This window comes from Sphaerodactylus townsendi, linkage group LG07 (assembly GCF_021028975.2).
Source record: "Sphaerodactylus townsendi isolate TG3544 linkage group LG07, MPM_Stown_v2.3, whole genome shotgun sequence".
Lineage (NCBI taxonomy): Eukaryota > Metazoa > Chordata > Lepidosauria > Squamata > Sphaerodactylidae > Sphaerodactylus > Sphaerodactylus townsendi.
In genome coordinates, this window is record NC_059431.1 from 110,959,793 (window position 1) to 110,975,831 (window position 16,039).

The 16,039-nt window shown below is 44.4% G+C and overlaps 2 protein-coding genes across 5 annotated transcripts in view; both read left to right on the top strand.

Moving 5' to 3' along the window:
• The window catches only part of LOC125436749 (A-kinase anchor protein 2-like), a 480,182-nt gene that overhangs the window by 287,892 nt on the left and 176,251 nt on the right, over positions 1-16,039 (top strand). The gene's annotated exons all lie outside the window — the stretch shown is intronic.
• Positions 1-16,039, top strand: part of LOC125436751 (paralemmin-2-like) — a 161,947-nt gene that overhangs the window by 140,172 nt on the left and 5,736 nt on the right. The window contains exons 6-7 of one of the 2 annotated variants that reach the window (XM_048504007.1): positions 3,419-3,523; positions 12,696-13,388. In XM_048504007.1, coding sequence (XP_048359964.1) covers positions 3,419-3,523; positions 12,696-13,388 — 798 coding nt within the window. Of the gene's footprint in view, positions 1-3,418; positions 3,524-12,695; positions 15,034-16,039 lie in introns of those variants that run through there. The other variant, XM_048504009.1, reaches the window with a different exon arrangement.

Below are 16,039 nucleotides of genomic sequence, written 5' to 3' on the forward strand. Positions count from 1 at the left end.
CCTCTTCACTGAGGAGGGAAGCTGAACCATGACATCAACTGCTGGCAACAGCAGGGACACACCAGTGTGTTCCTAATGCATTATACTTTTGTGTTGAATTTCAGTTGTTGCAATGACTGAAGAGTGGGGTAGACAGAGGAGTAACAACGTTAATACTGCTTTGAAAAAAACAGATCTACTTTCTGTACTGATAGTTGATCTGATCTAGCAGTGACAAGCACAGCGATCCTCATTCCTGAAGGTGAAAAGATTGGAAGTCTCACCCGACTTGAGTCCTTACAAACCTGTTACTCCAAAAATGCTCTATTGGAGCAGGAAGCATAGAATCAGAGGCCCCTTCCGCACGAATTACGCAAAAGGATGCGTTTTCAAACCACTTTCACAACGGTTTGCAGGTGGACTTTGCCCTTCCGCACGGCTCCAAAGAGCGCCGAAAGCAGTTTGGAAGGGCACCATTCTGCATGGGCGGAAGGAGCCATAGAATGAATTGGAAGAGACCACAGGGTCATCAAGTCCAACCCCCTGCCACGCAGGAATACACAAACCACCCTTGGCAGATGGTCATCCAGCTACTGTTTAAAAGCCTCCAAAGAAGGAGACTCTTTGGAGGCAGTAGATTCCACTGTTGAATAGCCCTTACCATCAGGAAGGTCTTCTTGATGTTTAGGTGGAATCTCTTTTTCTACACTTTGACTCCATTACTTCTTGCCCAGTTTCTGGAGCAGCAGGGGGGAAAAGCTTGTTCTGTCTTCAACATGACAGATATTTAAACATGGCTATCATGGCCTTGCTCAGGTCTTGCAAACTGAGGGCCAGAGCTTCCTGCCGTGGTGGCGAACCTTTGGCACTCCAGATGTTATGGACTACAATTCCCATCAGCCCCTGCCAGCATGGCCAATTGGCCATGCAGGCAGGGGCTGATTGGAATTGTAGTCCATAACATCTGGAGTGCCAAAGGTTCGCCATCACTGCTTATAGAGTCAACCCATCTCATGTTGGTGAGCAGCAGTGGCGTAGTGGTTAAGAGCAGGTGCATTCTGATCTGGAGGAACCGGGTTTGACTCCCCGCTCTGCTGCCTGAGCTGCGGAGGCTTATCGAAGGAATTCAGATTAGCCTGTGCACTCCCACACATGCCAGCTAGGTAACCTTGGGCTAGTTACAGCTTTTCGGAGCTCTCTCAGTCCCACCCACCTCACAGGGTGTTTGTTGAGAGGCGGGGAAGGGCAAGGAGATTGTGAGCTCCTTTGAGTCTCCTACAGGAGAGAAAGGGGGGATATAAATCCAAACTCCTCCTACTCCTACTCCTACTCCTACTCCTACTGTTCCTCTTCTTCTTCTTCTTCTTCTTCTTCTTCTTCTTCTTCTTCTTCTTCTTCTTCTTCTTCTTCTTCTTCTTCTTCTTCTTCTTCTTCTTCTTCTTCTTCTTCTTCTTCTTTTTCCCCGTTGCTTCAACCTTCCCTAACATCATTGTTTTTTCCAGTGACTTTGTTTTCCCATTATGTACCAAAGTTCAACAGTCTCAGTTCGGTCATTTTAGCTGTAGGGTCAGTTCAGACTTGATTTGATCTAGAACACATTTGTTTGTTTGTTTGTTTGTTTGTTTGTTAGGCATTCCACAGTATCAGTAACACTCTCCTCCACATTTCGAAGGAATCTAATTTCCTCCTCTTATTATTAAAAGAGGTAGAAAAAGGAAAAGGTAAAAAAGCCAACAAAAGAAAGACTAACAACAAGAAGAACAAAGATAAGGGGGAGGCTGTTTCCAAGAGCTCAATGGCTCACTCACACTGCTGATTTTGGATTTTTTCAGAACCAGTGGGTCTAAAATCCAGACCCTTTCAGTCCAGCTGCCAAATTTAAGGCCCCCAATATCTGGGGAGGTGAGAGCTAAGAAAGAACTTGCTCTACAACCGGCAAAAACAGCCCCTATCAGTAATGTCAAGTCTGGGAGACCTCAGAGCCTCAACCAGAGTGAAACGCCATTCCACCAAAAGTCCCAGGAGTCTAATTTCTTCCTGTCTGCTTTCTTCGTTCTCCAGCTTTCATACCCACACATGGTAATAGGGAATGCTATGACCTGAATGAACTTGATCAATTTCAATTTCCCCATTGGCCGAATTCCCACTGAAAATTTAATCTAGATCCTACCAAGTTTCAAAAGAATCAGCACCTTTTCATCCAGGTTCTAACATCCTCACTGCAGCATGTTTCTAGTGAAGACGTCTAGGCCTGCCCCTTGGAGGGGTGTGTGTGCCTGCTGTCAGGGGTGCAATTGTTAAGTTAGCAGCACCAACATTTCGGAGTATCTTTAGGAAACCCTCCTGATGATACCACCCAGGTTTGGTGAAGTTTGGTTCATGGGGGCCCAAGTTATGGACCCTCAAATGTGTAGCCCCCATCTCCTATTGGGTCCCATTGGAAACAATGCGGGATGGGGGCACCCCCTTTGGGAGTCCATAGCTTTGGACTCCCTGGACCAAACTTCACAAAACCTGGGTGGTATTAGTAAGAGACTCTCCTGATGATACCGCCCAGGTTTGGTGAAGTTTGGTTCATGGGGGCCAAAGCTATGGACCCTCAAATGTGTAAACCCCATCTATTAGCTCCCATTGGAGTGCTTTTTTCAAAAAGGTGCATATACAAGCAGGTCCAGGAAAATCCCGTGATAAGGGGGGGGGGGGCGCCAGAAATGGGAGTGATCTGTGTTCTGCGATTCGGCAGTGGGGAGATCGCGAGGAAAACTGGATATTTCGGGTGACTATCCCAGGATTAATCGCCAGCGGGAAATCGCCCATTGTCCACTCTAAAACTGAGCAAGTTTCCAGCAGTCATTACTTTTGACTTCTTGACGTTCAGCTGTAATTCTGCTTTCAGCAGCAGCAGCCGTTTCAAGTCAGTTCACATTTTCACGGCGGAAACAAGTGAAAGTCCCACTGGCTTAGAAGCAGAAAACCGACATCATAAATAAACAGCACCTTTCATGGCTCTGCGAAAAGATTAGAAGTTGCCCGTTGGAGATAAAAGCATCTCATTTGAGCTTAGTTGTACAGGGCACGTTATTGCTTCGTCATGTTATGCGAGGTTAATTGCTTTATTTTTTTCCCCCTCGTTTATTTTATTTTCAAGGTCACTGACCTGATGGAAATCTCGAACCTCCTGACCACAGGGTTTAGCACATGTACATCTAGCAATGGTTTAGTCACCTGGTCTTGTTCCTTCCACCCTCAGCCAGTCTATTGAATGATAGTCAAAGTACGATGACTCTGTCTGTTTGTTTGCTTTGATCCAGTTATCTGTCACAGAGCTTCTGATGTCTATTGTTTTGAGGTGATAGTTGCACTCTGCTGCCTAAGCATCAGAGCCTTTGGGGTCCATAGGGTTGTGTCTAACCGTATTCCCTGTTCTCTTGACAATCAGAGGCGGTGAATTACATTTATTCCCAGATCTCTGAACTCCCAACCTTCTTTTCACGAACAACGGAGGAACCGGGTCCTGGGAAGGACGGGACGAGCAGGATAACTGGTAAGTCTCAACAGAGCATGGTTTATTCTTTCAGCCAAGGCAGCAGACGTGATGTTTTAAAAATATATTAGATTTCCTGGGACGAATGCCCGGCTGCCTTTTACATGGGAGGAAGTAGCTCATTACTTGACTTTTTGCACATAACCAGTGAACTGATTGAACGCTTCCCTGTGTTGTTTCTTTCAAGTGATAGTCACATTGGCTAAAAGATGAACAAGCTGCCATGTGTTTTGTGTGTGTGTGTGTGTGTGTGTGTGTGTGTGTGTGTGTGTGTGTGTGAGAGAGAGAGAGAGAGAGAGAGAGAGAGAGAGAGAGAGAGAGAGGTGCCGTCAAGTTGCAGCTGGCCAGACATGGGATCCAACCAGTTCTCACCATTTCTCTAGAAGTGGTTACTAATTTTTTTCTGAGTGCCGAGAAGGGGTTACTAAAGCAACCTCCCTGCCCAATAGGGACTGGAGGGGCGTGTGTGCGGCGGCGCCACTGTTTGAATCCCACCACCATCGGAACCTGTTATTAAAATTTTTGGATCCCACCACTGCTTATGGCGGCATCGTATGGGGTTTTCAAGGCAAGAGACCAACAGAGGTTGGTTTGCCATTGCCGCCCTCAGCAACTCTGATTTTCCTTGGTGGTCTCCCATCCAAATACTAACCAGGGCCGCCCCTGCATAACAGCTGAAATCTGATGAGATCAGGCTAGCATGAGCTGTCATGCGTAGAAGATATTTTCCAAATGTAAACAAAGGAAATATAAATGGGTGCTGTGTGGTTTCCAGGCTGTATGGCCGTGTTCTAGCCGGATCCTCTGAAGATGCCAGCCACAGATGCAGGTGAAACGTCAGGAGAGAATGCTGCTAGAACACGGCCATACTGCCCAGAAACCACGCAGCACCCAAGTGATTCCGGCCGTGAAAGCCTTCGACAATACATTGAAATATAAATGGTTTTGTTGGTTAGGGGTTTTTTTTAAGTATAGAAAGAATAGAAATGAGAAGTCGGTAGGGATCTGTAGGTACTAGGCAGAGAATGTTAACCATACTAATGTCCAACTGAAATCAATGGGGCTTTGGTGTGCATAATTAATCCCATTTTTAATCAGACTTTCATCCAAGGAAGTGTACGCAACATTGCCACTTGAGATCCCTTGATGGCCTTGAGTCACTCTGTATCCAATGCATTTTATTGCCCTCAATTATTTCTCACCTGCCCGAAGACTTTAGAAGGTGGTAAAAATGCTGTCAAATCATGGACGATTTCTGATGATCCTGTAGGTTTTTCAAGGCAAGGGGCACACGGTGGTGGTTTGTCATTGCTTGTCTCTGCGTAACAGCTCTGTACTTCCCTGGTGGCGTACCATTCAAGCATTAACCAGGGCCAGCCTCTCTCCTGAATATCTCTCCTGAATATTCCAGTTCAGAGGAGCCTTTAGATAGGTGACTATGTATACTGAAATATTTTTATGCCTGTATTTTATTTAAGTACTAGGAACTGGCACTGCTCGCCTAGCAGTTTTCACATGGAAAACAGTGTGCTTTCTATTTATCACAATCAGGGGAAATCTAGTCCAGAGGCATATCTAGGGAAAATGTAGCCCAGTGCAAAATCTGAGTCACCCCCCCCCAAAAAAAAATATGGGCAGCCGCCCTCCCCCAACCTGGATCTGGTAACCCTACCCCACATCCCTCACCAATGGTGGGGGGGGGGGGGACCTGTCAAACCTAAAGAGTTACCTCCATTTTCTCTGCCTGAGTCCCACATCTACAGCTGTCATCCCTCCCCCAGCTCACTGGGGCTTTTCCAGATTTTTTTAAAACACCAATTTTGTATTGATATACTATTATACTGCTATGAATGTATCATGTTCTGTGAATTCTCAGGTTAATTTTTAAAAAACCCTCTAAGTCTCCAAACCCTTCTATTGTATAGATGCCTTTCTTTGTTTTAGAACCCTTTGCGTGTATAAATAAAGTATTTTAGAACAGCATTGTGATATCTGGAAGCAACTGGTCCAGAGATCCATACTAGAAGAGAAGAAGAAGAAGAGTTTGGATTTATATCCCCCCTTTCTCTCCTGCAGGAGACTCAAAGGGGCTTACAATCTCCTTGCCCTTCCCCCCTCACAACAAGCACCCTGTGAGGTGGGTGGGGCTGAGAGAGCTCCGAGAAGCTGTGACTAGCCCAAGGTCACCCAGCTGGCATGTGTGGGAGTGTACAGGCTAATCTGAATTTCCCAGATAAGCCTCCACAGTTCAGGTGGCAGAGCGGGGAATCAAACCCGGTTCCTCCAGATTAGATACACGAGCTCTTAACCTCCTACTACGCCACTGCTGCATAGGGGCTTGGGGAGTGCAGTTTCCCCCCACACACACACATATATGACCAAAGGGCCGCAGCCCAGGGGCATTTGACCCCATATGTCCTCCTGTGTGGATCGCCTCTGATCTAGTCTGTTGTGATTAGAATGGTCTTCTCTATTTCATCATCTTCATAAATTGTCCCAAGCTACATGCTTATGCTGACATATGTAGTCTGGGATCTGGGCAATAATGGATAGAGTCAGGAGGAACATCCATGATCACGTAAATTGCCACTGGAATTACTAATAATCGCATCTGTGATTGCTCAGTTAGCACATTAAATTTGTCAATGAATATAGATTTGGGACCAGAGTACTGGTAACGTTGATGTAGGAGAAGGATGAATTGTATGAACTAGGGTTATTTCACAGATTCCTGTCTCTAAAAAGTCCATTCAGATATTAAGACAGGCTGCATAGTTTGGCTGGAGACATCTGATCCAAGCTGTCTTTGTAGGAACTCCTTATACCCTGCCATGATAAATATTTGAATCAGTTCAGTGGAGTTTGCAGAAGCATAGGTTAAGGGGTGACATGTTAACCATGTTTAAATATTTGAAGGGATGTCATGTCGAAGAGGGAGCAAGCTTGTTTTCTGCTGCCTCAGAGACTAGGACACGGAGTAATGGATTCAAGGTGGAGGAAAAGCGATTCCACCTAAACGTTAGGAAGAACTTCCTGACCGTTCAGGGCTGTTGGAATTCACTGCCTCGGAGCATGGTGGAGTCTCCTTCTTTGGATGTTTTTAAACAAAGGCTGGATCAGCATATGTCAGGAGTGCTTTGATTGTGTGTTCCTGCATTGCAGGGGATTGGACTTGATGGCCCTTGTGGTCCCTTCCAACTCTATGATTCTATGACTCTTCTAGACCAGGAAGTCACCTCAGAGAGAACAATAGAGTGCTCTTGTCTTCGATTACATACACAGTATGATATTAACAGCCCCATCCACACTGGAGGCAGCAGTCCATGGTGCTGATGCAGCGTGACCCCGCTGCTCCTGAAGAGGCTTCGTAGCAGTATGGGGAGACTTGCGAAGTCCAACCGCCTTCCTGCTGCCCAGAAGCCTCAGTGGGCCCCAGTGGACTTAACGTCAGCCAAAAGGATGGCTTAAGTCTGGACTGTAGCCTTCCAGGGAGGGGGCAGCGGTGGCTGCATGCCGGTGAGATCGCCCCTGTGCCAGGGTCAGTGCCCCAGGGAGGGCAAATCTCTGGCATAGTCAGCATACCACTCCCAGAAGCGAACCCCCCCCCCTTTGGATGGGAGCAACAGCCGCAGAAGGCCATTGCTTTGACCTCCTGCATGTGAGCTCCCAAAGGCACCTGGTGGGCCACTGCGAGTAGCAGAGAGCTGGACTGGATGGACTCTGGTCTGATCCAGCAGGCTCTTTCTTATGTTCTTATGTTCTTATGACTCTAAGTTTACATTACAAAAGGTGGACAATGTAATGGACAATGGAGCTCTAAGTTTACATTACAAAAGGTGGACAATGTAAACATATTTCCATGACTGGACATGTACTTTTTCATCTGTAGTATATTTATAAAGTAGAAAAACATTGTCTTAGAACGTTTGTATGCCATCCCAAAGTTAGAAGTGCTGTCTCTTCACAATATATGTAGTGGGAATGAATGCGATTATCATGAAAAAGATGAAAGATTTGTCTAGATTCATAGGGCAAAAAGGACACAATACCTATGTAGAAAGGAACACTAGCATTATATAATGACACATCTGGCTGGGAGAGAAGGAAAATGTATGTTTCTGTCCCCTGTATCAGTGAACTAAAACTGCTGTTTTTGCTATTCTTCATACACAGTTTCAAATACAACTTGCAGGCCTGGTTGATATGTAGTTCTTTTCCTATCAAAATTCTATCAAATTTTTGTTTTGTTTTTTAAAGTTGGCAAAAGCCACTTCGTTTAGATAGATCCATTTGTATAAGGTTTGCATAAAAGTGGGTGGGTGGTCTTTATGAAAAATTTGAGTATGCACATTTTTAAACTCTTTGATGAGACAGAATCCAGGTAGGACCTAGTTTCCATGAGGCACTAAGAACCACAGTAGATATGGAGTTTTTAAAAGAGTTGGTGATCTGTTTCACCCCAGCCATATAGCAGATATGGGAGATGTCTGCTCAAAAAATAAAGGAGAGCTAATTTGGGCTTGGAATGCTGCCATAGGGAAGGGGGTGCTTGCCTTTCCCCCACGCTGTTTTCCTGTGCCCTAGTAGCACAGAGAGAAGTATTTCCCTGTTTTGCAGTTCCACATGCACATAATATTCTAAGTGGAAGCCACACCTAACTCATTTGAAAGTAGCCCATCTAATTTGGCCCTGAGTCGTTGATTCTTTTGACTTGTACAGTGAAAATTTCATGAGCTGGGACTACACCAGTGTGGGTACTTTGATAATAATGGCGGACTGTACCACATAACTGAACATATCCTAGACAAGTTTTCATCTTCATCATGCAAACCCTTCATTTGACTGTCCCTTTCTGGACTGTCAATGGTTTTGCTGTCATCATGCCCGGGAGATCACGGCCCAACTTATCATTGCAAATCAGCCCTCTTTCCAACAAACAATCGCAACTATATAGACTTTCTACACCATTGTTTTGATGATAGCCCTTGCCTTAAATACTTTGTTCTTCAAAAAATGTTTACTCTGTCCTTTTGGATGGAAGGAAAAGATTAATTGCAATTTGAAGAAAAGTTGATCTGACAGACATTAACTCAGGAGTAGAACATCTTTTATGTTCAGATCACGCATCAGACTATTCTTCTCTTAAAACAATATTTGACATTTTGTATACTATTTCTTTATTTGTTTATTTAATTTGCTACCTTGGCCAACAAATTAAATTTTAAACTCCTTCTTCTCTTTCAAAAATCTTCCCCTCTGTGTGTATGCAATTAGTTCTTTTACCTTTATCAAGAGACAGATGTTCTAATATCATTTGAAGACTCCACATTAAAGGCACTACTCCTAAATGAAGAGTTTGGTTCGGAAAGTCAGTGGGTTGCCATGGGCAGTTGGCTTACCCACCGTTCTTTGAGGATACAGGGTTATTTGAAGAGAGTCAAAATAGGACTGGAATAACCTTTTCTAAGCAAGAGTAAGTACATTTTCAGGTGCATAACAAGTTCTTCTTGTTTGCTTCCTACGATCAGGGGAAGAAATGCTGCTTAGATGGATCGTGAACAATGGACTGTTGAGCTTATAAATCCTTAAAATAAAATTTAAAAGTTGAGGCGTTCTGCATATTAAGTTTATTTGAAAACCCCAGCTACATGGCCATACATCTTAACACAACAATAAGATCTCTGTTAGGATTTCTAATCAGATTCTGGGAAATATATAAGTTTCCCTTGTTCTTTGTAGCCTAATTTATATGTGAGACTTGGGTATAGTGTCTACATGCACATCCATCATTGGATGACAGCAACATTAAATGTGAACTTGTGCTCAAGAACAGCCTATGACAAATACCAGTGCCACAGAGAGCACTTTTACCACTTGAATGCAATACTTTTCAGTGGAATCCGTTCACATATTCACCTTTGCAATAATCCCATGTACTATAAGCCTGCAGGTAATAATGGGGTGTAAGTGATAGATCTGCATGCATGAACCAGACTATAACTGAAATATACATGGACTGTGTACCTCTCTGGCTTGCAGTTGTCTCTGTTCATGGCCCTCAGACCCCAGCCATTGCCTCATTATACCTGGGTTGTTGTTGTTTTTTTAAAAAAATCTTTGTTTCTCCCTTACCGGCCTTAATGCACATTTCAAACACACATCAACTTGCTTCTTCCAGTTCTTGTAATCTCTTTCTTTTTTCTGAGCACTGACTCTTAACTGTCCTTTATTTGCCTGTACAGTGGAACCTCAGTTTTCGTTGGTAATCCATCCAAAAAGAATCGATGAAAACCGAAACCGATGAAAACCGAGGCAAACTTTCCCATAGGAATTAATGTAAATCCAATTAATCCATTCTAGGCACTCCAAAAAACATACCACAAAAACATTTTTTGGTGAATAAACATAGTGTTTAATGCTGAAAACAGTAACAAACAATAACACTAGGACCAGCTTCAGAGCCAGTGGACCAATGTCGCACCAGAAAGCTGTCCAAAGAGGTCTGTTTCTGACGCCTCTTTAAGATTTCTCTGAAATGGGGCAAGACATTGTCATTAAACAAGTTGCAGACACGGCCTGCAACAGCTTGATTTTTCTCCACAAACCCCTGCACCCGGGTGATTTTTCTCCACAAACCCCTGCACCTTACTGCAAATCGATGAAAACCGAGGCAAATCGATGAAAACCGAGACAAATTTTTCACTGAAAAAATCGATGAAAACCAAAACCAATGAAAACCAAGGTTCCACTGTATAAGCTTCAGGGAAGGGGGCGGGGTCCTTCCTTTGAAAGCTCAGAAGGAACGAAGTTTCTGAATCCCTGGTCTGTGGGAAAGCAAATGTTCATAGCAGGAGATAGTGGAGCATATTTCAGTAGTCGAAGGCAGGGCTGTACGTATTCCACAAATAAACCCAAAATTTTGCACCAACGAAGCTGAATTTTGCAGCATGCACGTTACACTGTTCAAGTCCATTTGCATGATTTCCTTTATTTTTCACAATTGTGCGATTTTCACTATTTTGCTCAATTTTTTAACCAGTCAGGGAGAGAGACAAGAAATCAGCATAAGTCATGGCCCAGTAGATAACTTGCAGTGCCATCCTCAGGAGAGTTATGTCCTTATAAGTCAATGTTGGCGAGTGGGTTTAGCAAGGTTTAATTCTGCTTAGGAAGGTGCTGCTGTGGAGCATCTCCTTTGGCTTCTGAGATCTCTCCAGGCTGAAAACTTGGGGTGGGGGTTAAAATTTGTTTTTTCAGCAAAAGCTGAGAGTCATTTTTCAGGAAGAAGAATTCCGCAACCTGTACCACATTCTGCAGCTCTTCTGTTCTCCTGCAGAATCACACTATAAACTCAGCCCTGTTCTGCAGGTGGCTGCGCACCTTTTCTATGGGCTTTTGTGCACTTACTGCTTGTCTTGAGGCTGTCTGCTCTGTAATGGGGTTTTCCCACAGTTTTCTATTTAGCCGAGAGGTCGGGCTGGAGTACTCACACAGTTCTCAGGACCATTCACCAGAGACAAGCTGGTCCATAACAACAGCTTTTGTTTGCAAGGGACGCACCTTTTACAAGCATCAGCATTAGCTAACATACAAGAACTAGGAACTGAAAGCAAGAGCTCCGCCCAGTAGGACCAAACTAAACCACACAGATATTAGGGGAGGAGCAGAGTCTTCTATTCTGCACATACATAAACAATAATTGTACCACCCTAACGGAGTCCCTTTTGCCAAAACTATTTGATTTTTAAAGAATCTTTTAAAAATCTAAAATACTTCTGCCAGTCCAACAAGAGCAAAAGTTAAAATTTTGAATGCCTTGTTGTTTTCCTGCAAACGTCTCCCACCCGCTGTCCCTTGCTCCACAATTGGACCAGTCCCTTACTCCAGCATTAGACCACCAGCGTATTTTTTTTGTTTTCATTAAAAAACACATAACCAAAAAAATCCCCAAAACTCTTCTGATTGTTCAGAAATGGCGGCCAGAAGAGTGAAGGAAATGGCTAAAGGGTGAGCTGGGGAAGGCAGGAAGGAGCAGCAAAACCCAAATAAAGAATAATACTTCCTGTTTAGTTGTTTTGCTTTGTGGGGAAAAGCAAAGCAACGTGAATGGCCACATTTTGCCAACTTTTGGAAAATACGCAGCTTCTCTGCTCTGCCCCTCAATGACTTTGGAAAAGGCAACAAAACAATTCAAAAAGACAAGTCTGTAGCAAAGGACAGGTAAGCTGGCTGCGAGGCAGAACGCAAGTGCGTAAATCACCAAATATTGTCTCCTAATGACTGTGCGTACTTAAGACCATACAGCCAGTCCTGATGAAATGGAGTTTCCTTGCCAGTGAAAATGCTTTCAGGAACATGTGTCACTAGTAAATAAAGTATGTCCCTAAAGAAGTTTCCATATATTCTCAGTATTAAATTCCCATTGTCTTCATCAGGTGGACAATATATGCACTGACAGTAAGGTTTTGAAATATTCCGTACTTGAAGCCACTGTAGAAGTACAGTGGTAAACATGCTGTCATTTCTGCCATTTAATAGACTATCTTGAACATATGCTCAGTAATATGGGAAGCTATCCATTCTAGCCCTGGAAGGAATAGTTAGCAACAGTTGCATCAGCTGCTAGGACAGTGGTGGCGAACCTATGGCACGCGTGCCAGAGGTGGCACTCAGAGCCCTCTCTGTGGGCACGCGCGCACTGAGTTCGTCATGTAGGGGGAGCAGAAAATCACCCCCCACACACACTCATATATCTAGGCTGGCTTTGCTTCTGAGTAAACCCTAGAGTCATGATTCACCCATTCAAAGCGTTGCACGGTTGCTTCACCAAGCTTACTCCCGAATAATGTACACCTCGGAGCAAGCCATTTTTTCTAAACTAAAACCTCAGTATTCAGGTTAAATTGCCATGTTGGCACTTTGCGATAAATAAGTGGGTTTTGGGTTGCAATTTGGGCACTCGGTCTCGAAAAGGTTCGCCATCACTGTGCTAGGATAACAACTGCTTCTCTCTTTCGCAGTATGCACCACACTGCTAACATAAAATGCTTGGCACTTTAGGAGGAGCTGTGTTAGAGGCAGGGCATCGTTGTCTGCTCGTCTGTGTGGCTATTAACCATTCACATGCTTTTTGTTGTTGTAACATGCACTTCCTCTCTTGTTTCCATTCAAGCTTTGTACGGCATGGAAATTAATGTGGAGAAAGACAAACAGACAGGGGAGACCAAGATTCTCTCTACGTCCCCCATTGGCCCAGAAGGCGCCCGTCAAAGAGGAATTAAAGTCTATGATGATGGTACCAAAGTAGTCTATGAGATGCACCCTGGGGGGGCAGTGATAGAAAACGGAGTGCATAAGTTGAGCTCCAAGGATGTAGACGAACTCATTAAGAAAGCTGGACAATCGACCGTAAGAGGGGGAGCTGTGTCAGAGAGGAACACGATAGCCGAAGGAAACCTCAGCCATAGGAAGGAGCAGGTGCTCTTCAAGGAGGCGAAACTAGAGATGGCGCACAAATCTAGCAAAAGACATTCCGGGAACCCTCGCCACCAGGCCAAGATCTCTGGGGAGGAAGTGCCAGAAGCCAGTACGGAGCACCCCGTCACAATGATATTTATGGGTTACCAAAACATCGAAGACGAGGAGGAGACCAAAAAGGTGCTGGGCTACGACGAGACAATCAAGGCCGAACTGGTCCTCATTGACGAAGACGATGAGAAGTCCTTGCGTGAGAAGACTGTGACGGACGTGTCCACCATGGACGGAAACGCGGCTGAGTTAGTTTCTGGAAGACCCACCTCCGACACGACGGAGCCCTCCTCACCAGAGGGGAAAGAAGAGAGCCTACCGATGGAAAAACTCCCAGGTACAGACAAGAAAAAGCGCTGTCAATGCTGTATTGTCATGTGACCACTTCTTCCTTTCTTCCTCTTCTTCCGAGCAACATGTGCTCCATCACTCCCTTAGACCTCACTGTATTTTTTCTAACTGCAGTACTGTGAACTGGAAGGGACTTCCTTCGATGCCTTGCAGTTGGGTTGCTCTGATTGGTTTTTCTCTAGCTCTTCGAGGGAGATTTGAGTTATGAAAAGAAGGATTGCTCACCAAATGCACTGTTTTAGAATTATTTTTCAAAGGTGAGACATAAGCAGGAAGGGAACAAAAAAACACTTTCATAGTTGAAACAGATCTATCTATAGCTATATCTATAAATATATAATATATGAATATGCATAGGTGGCTGTGTGTAAATGTGCATATTTATGTATTAAATATATTTATAAAAAACATGTAAATGTATATGAAGAATTTTACTTTATATATATCTAGCAGGTATGGTCAGCCTCCCAGGATTTTTGCAGGACTCTGAGTTTCACATCTACGTGAGCCTTAAACTGCATTTTAACAACTTTTGTAATAGGTTTTTTTTTCCTTGGAGCAAAGGGAGCGGGCCTGCGGTTGTTTTGGTGTCATTCACCTTCAGCGCCCTTCCTGTTCAAAATGGCGCCACATTCAGGCCCCTTCCTTTCCAAAATGGCTTCCCTTTCCAAAATGGCTTCTGGAAGAGGTTCAACAAGACTTGCTCACATGTAGGCTCCAATAAATTGCTGCGGGGGGGGGGGGCGTGTTGTGAAGGGATTTTGCTGGCATTAGTGGGCTCAGTCCACCAAGAGCTGCCACTGTGCAAACGCCAGCCAGTCTGCCCGACAGTGGAGGGAACTTCTGTAGAAGCTCTGTTGAGCAGAATGAACTTTCCACAGCACCAGTGCTGGGCTAATTGGCTGTTTGGAACCGAATCCCATGTGGGTAACTCTGTTGGCTTTAATGGGACTTGTGTGCTGAATTGCAGCCTTGGAGTTGAAGTTGTCACAACAAATACTCAACATTGGTCATCACCACTATGTAATCCTGAAATGAGTTATTTCTTTCTGCCTGACAGATTGAGACTAAAGAGAAGTTTGGCCTTTCCCAAATCTTCCAGCTGGACTGTATTGTGAATCTGTTGCATGTGGTGACAAAAGTTGTAGCCACAACTGAAACATAGATGCTGAGTTTTCATTCCTTGCCTTTCAGTACAGTGTCTATGTTGGCTTGTGGTCTGGCTGCTGCAGCCCGATAGATGAGAGATTTATGGTTTGCTGCTTAAATGTTCACATAATATGCTTCAAATAGTTCCTGTGAAGTGAATTCAGAACATCTTCTGGTGTTTTAAGGTGAAAAAGACCCATCTCAAAGCGTGCCTGTAATCATATCAACTTAGCCTAAAGAATATCATTTTCACCTTTGACCTGGAGAGTGAAAGGAGCAAAATCAAAACGGAAGGGGAATGTGCTATCAAGTCCTAACTGACTGATGGCAACCCTGTAGGTTTTTCAAGGCCAGAGAGATTTAGAGATGGTTTGCCATTGCTTGCCTCAACAAAAATCAAAGAACTGAAGCAAGCTGTGCTGGCATGAATGTACAAACTTTCAGGATTTTTAGGGCTCTTGTGTAAGGTGACCAGATGGTCACCTTTTGCAGGTTGGAATTTAGCGGGGCCGAGGGATAGGCCCCACACATCTTTTACATGCGCATCTTGCGTAGCGCTGCCACAGGAGGCGCGCACGCCTTCTGGGGCTTGCCGTTTCCATGCCTTGTCCACCCAGGGCGAGGAAACGGCAAGCCCAGAAGGCGAAGTTAATGCTCCTCGCGGCCGGCAGCATCAACTAACGTCAGAAGAAGGCAGTCGCGGCAGCCTCCCAAAAAATGGGACAATTGAATTAACCGGCGGGCCGGAGGACAAATTGATTGACTAAGGCGGGACTGTCCCGCCAAAGCCACAGAAGGCGTCCTGGTCAATGAGCCTGCTCTTGTGGTAGAAATATGAAATCCACTTCCCAAGTTGAGATCTTGCACCAGTGGTGGGATTCAGCTGGTTCGCACCACTTCGGCAGAACCGGTTGTTAAAATGGTGCCTGTAAACAACCAGTTGTTAAATTATTTGAATCCCACCACCGGAACCGGTTGTTAAATTATTTGAATCCCACCACCGGAACCGGTTGTTAAATTATTTGAATCCCACCACTGCCTTGCACCCTTGGAACAGCTTGCAAGACCCCACTGATTATATTATGGGTAACAGGCTACTAACCTGAAGCAATTCAGAACTTATCTAGCTTCATAGACTTAACAATCCTTCTAAATTGTCTTCCTGGTTTTCCTTAAAAAAAAATCAGCAAAACAGCCTTTAACTTTCTCATTTCAGCATGGAAAAAAACGCTCTGTAAAATGTAAAAGAGGTTTCATAGTAAAAGCCTTATGACGACCCTGCCTAGATGATCGGACATATTCAGAGACTATTTGCCCACTGAAATTGTTCCTGAGGAGAAAATAAACATGGGCCTCAGGAATAGATGAGCTCTGTCCCTTATGGATGATCTCATAATTATTTGACCATGGGGTCCCTCCTGGTCCGGTGTGATATTAGTTTGCCCTAAACAGAATCACATTCGTTTCTCCCACAGTGAGATAAGCAGA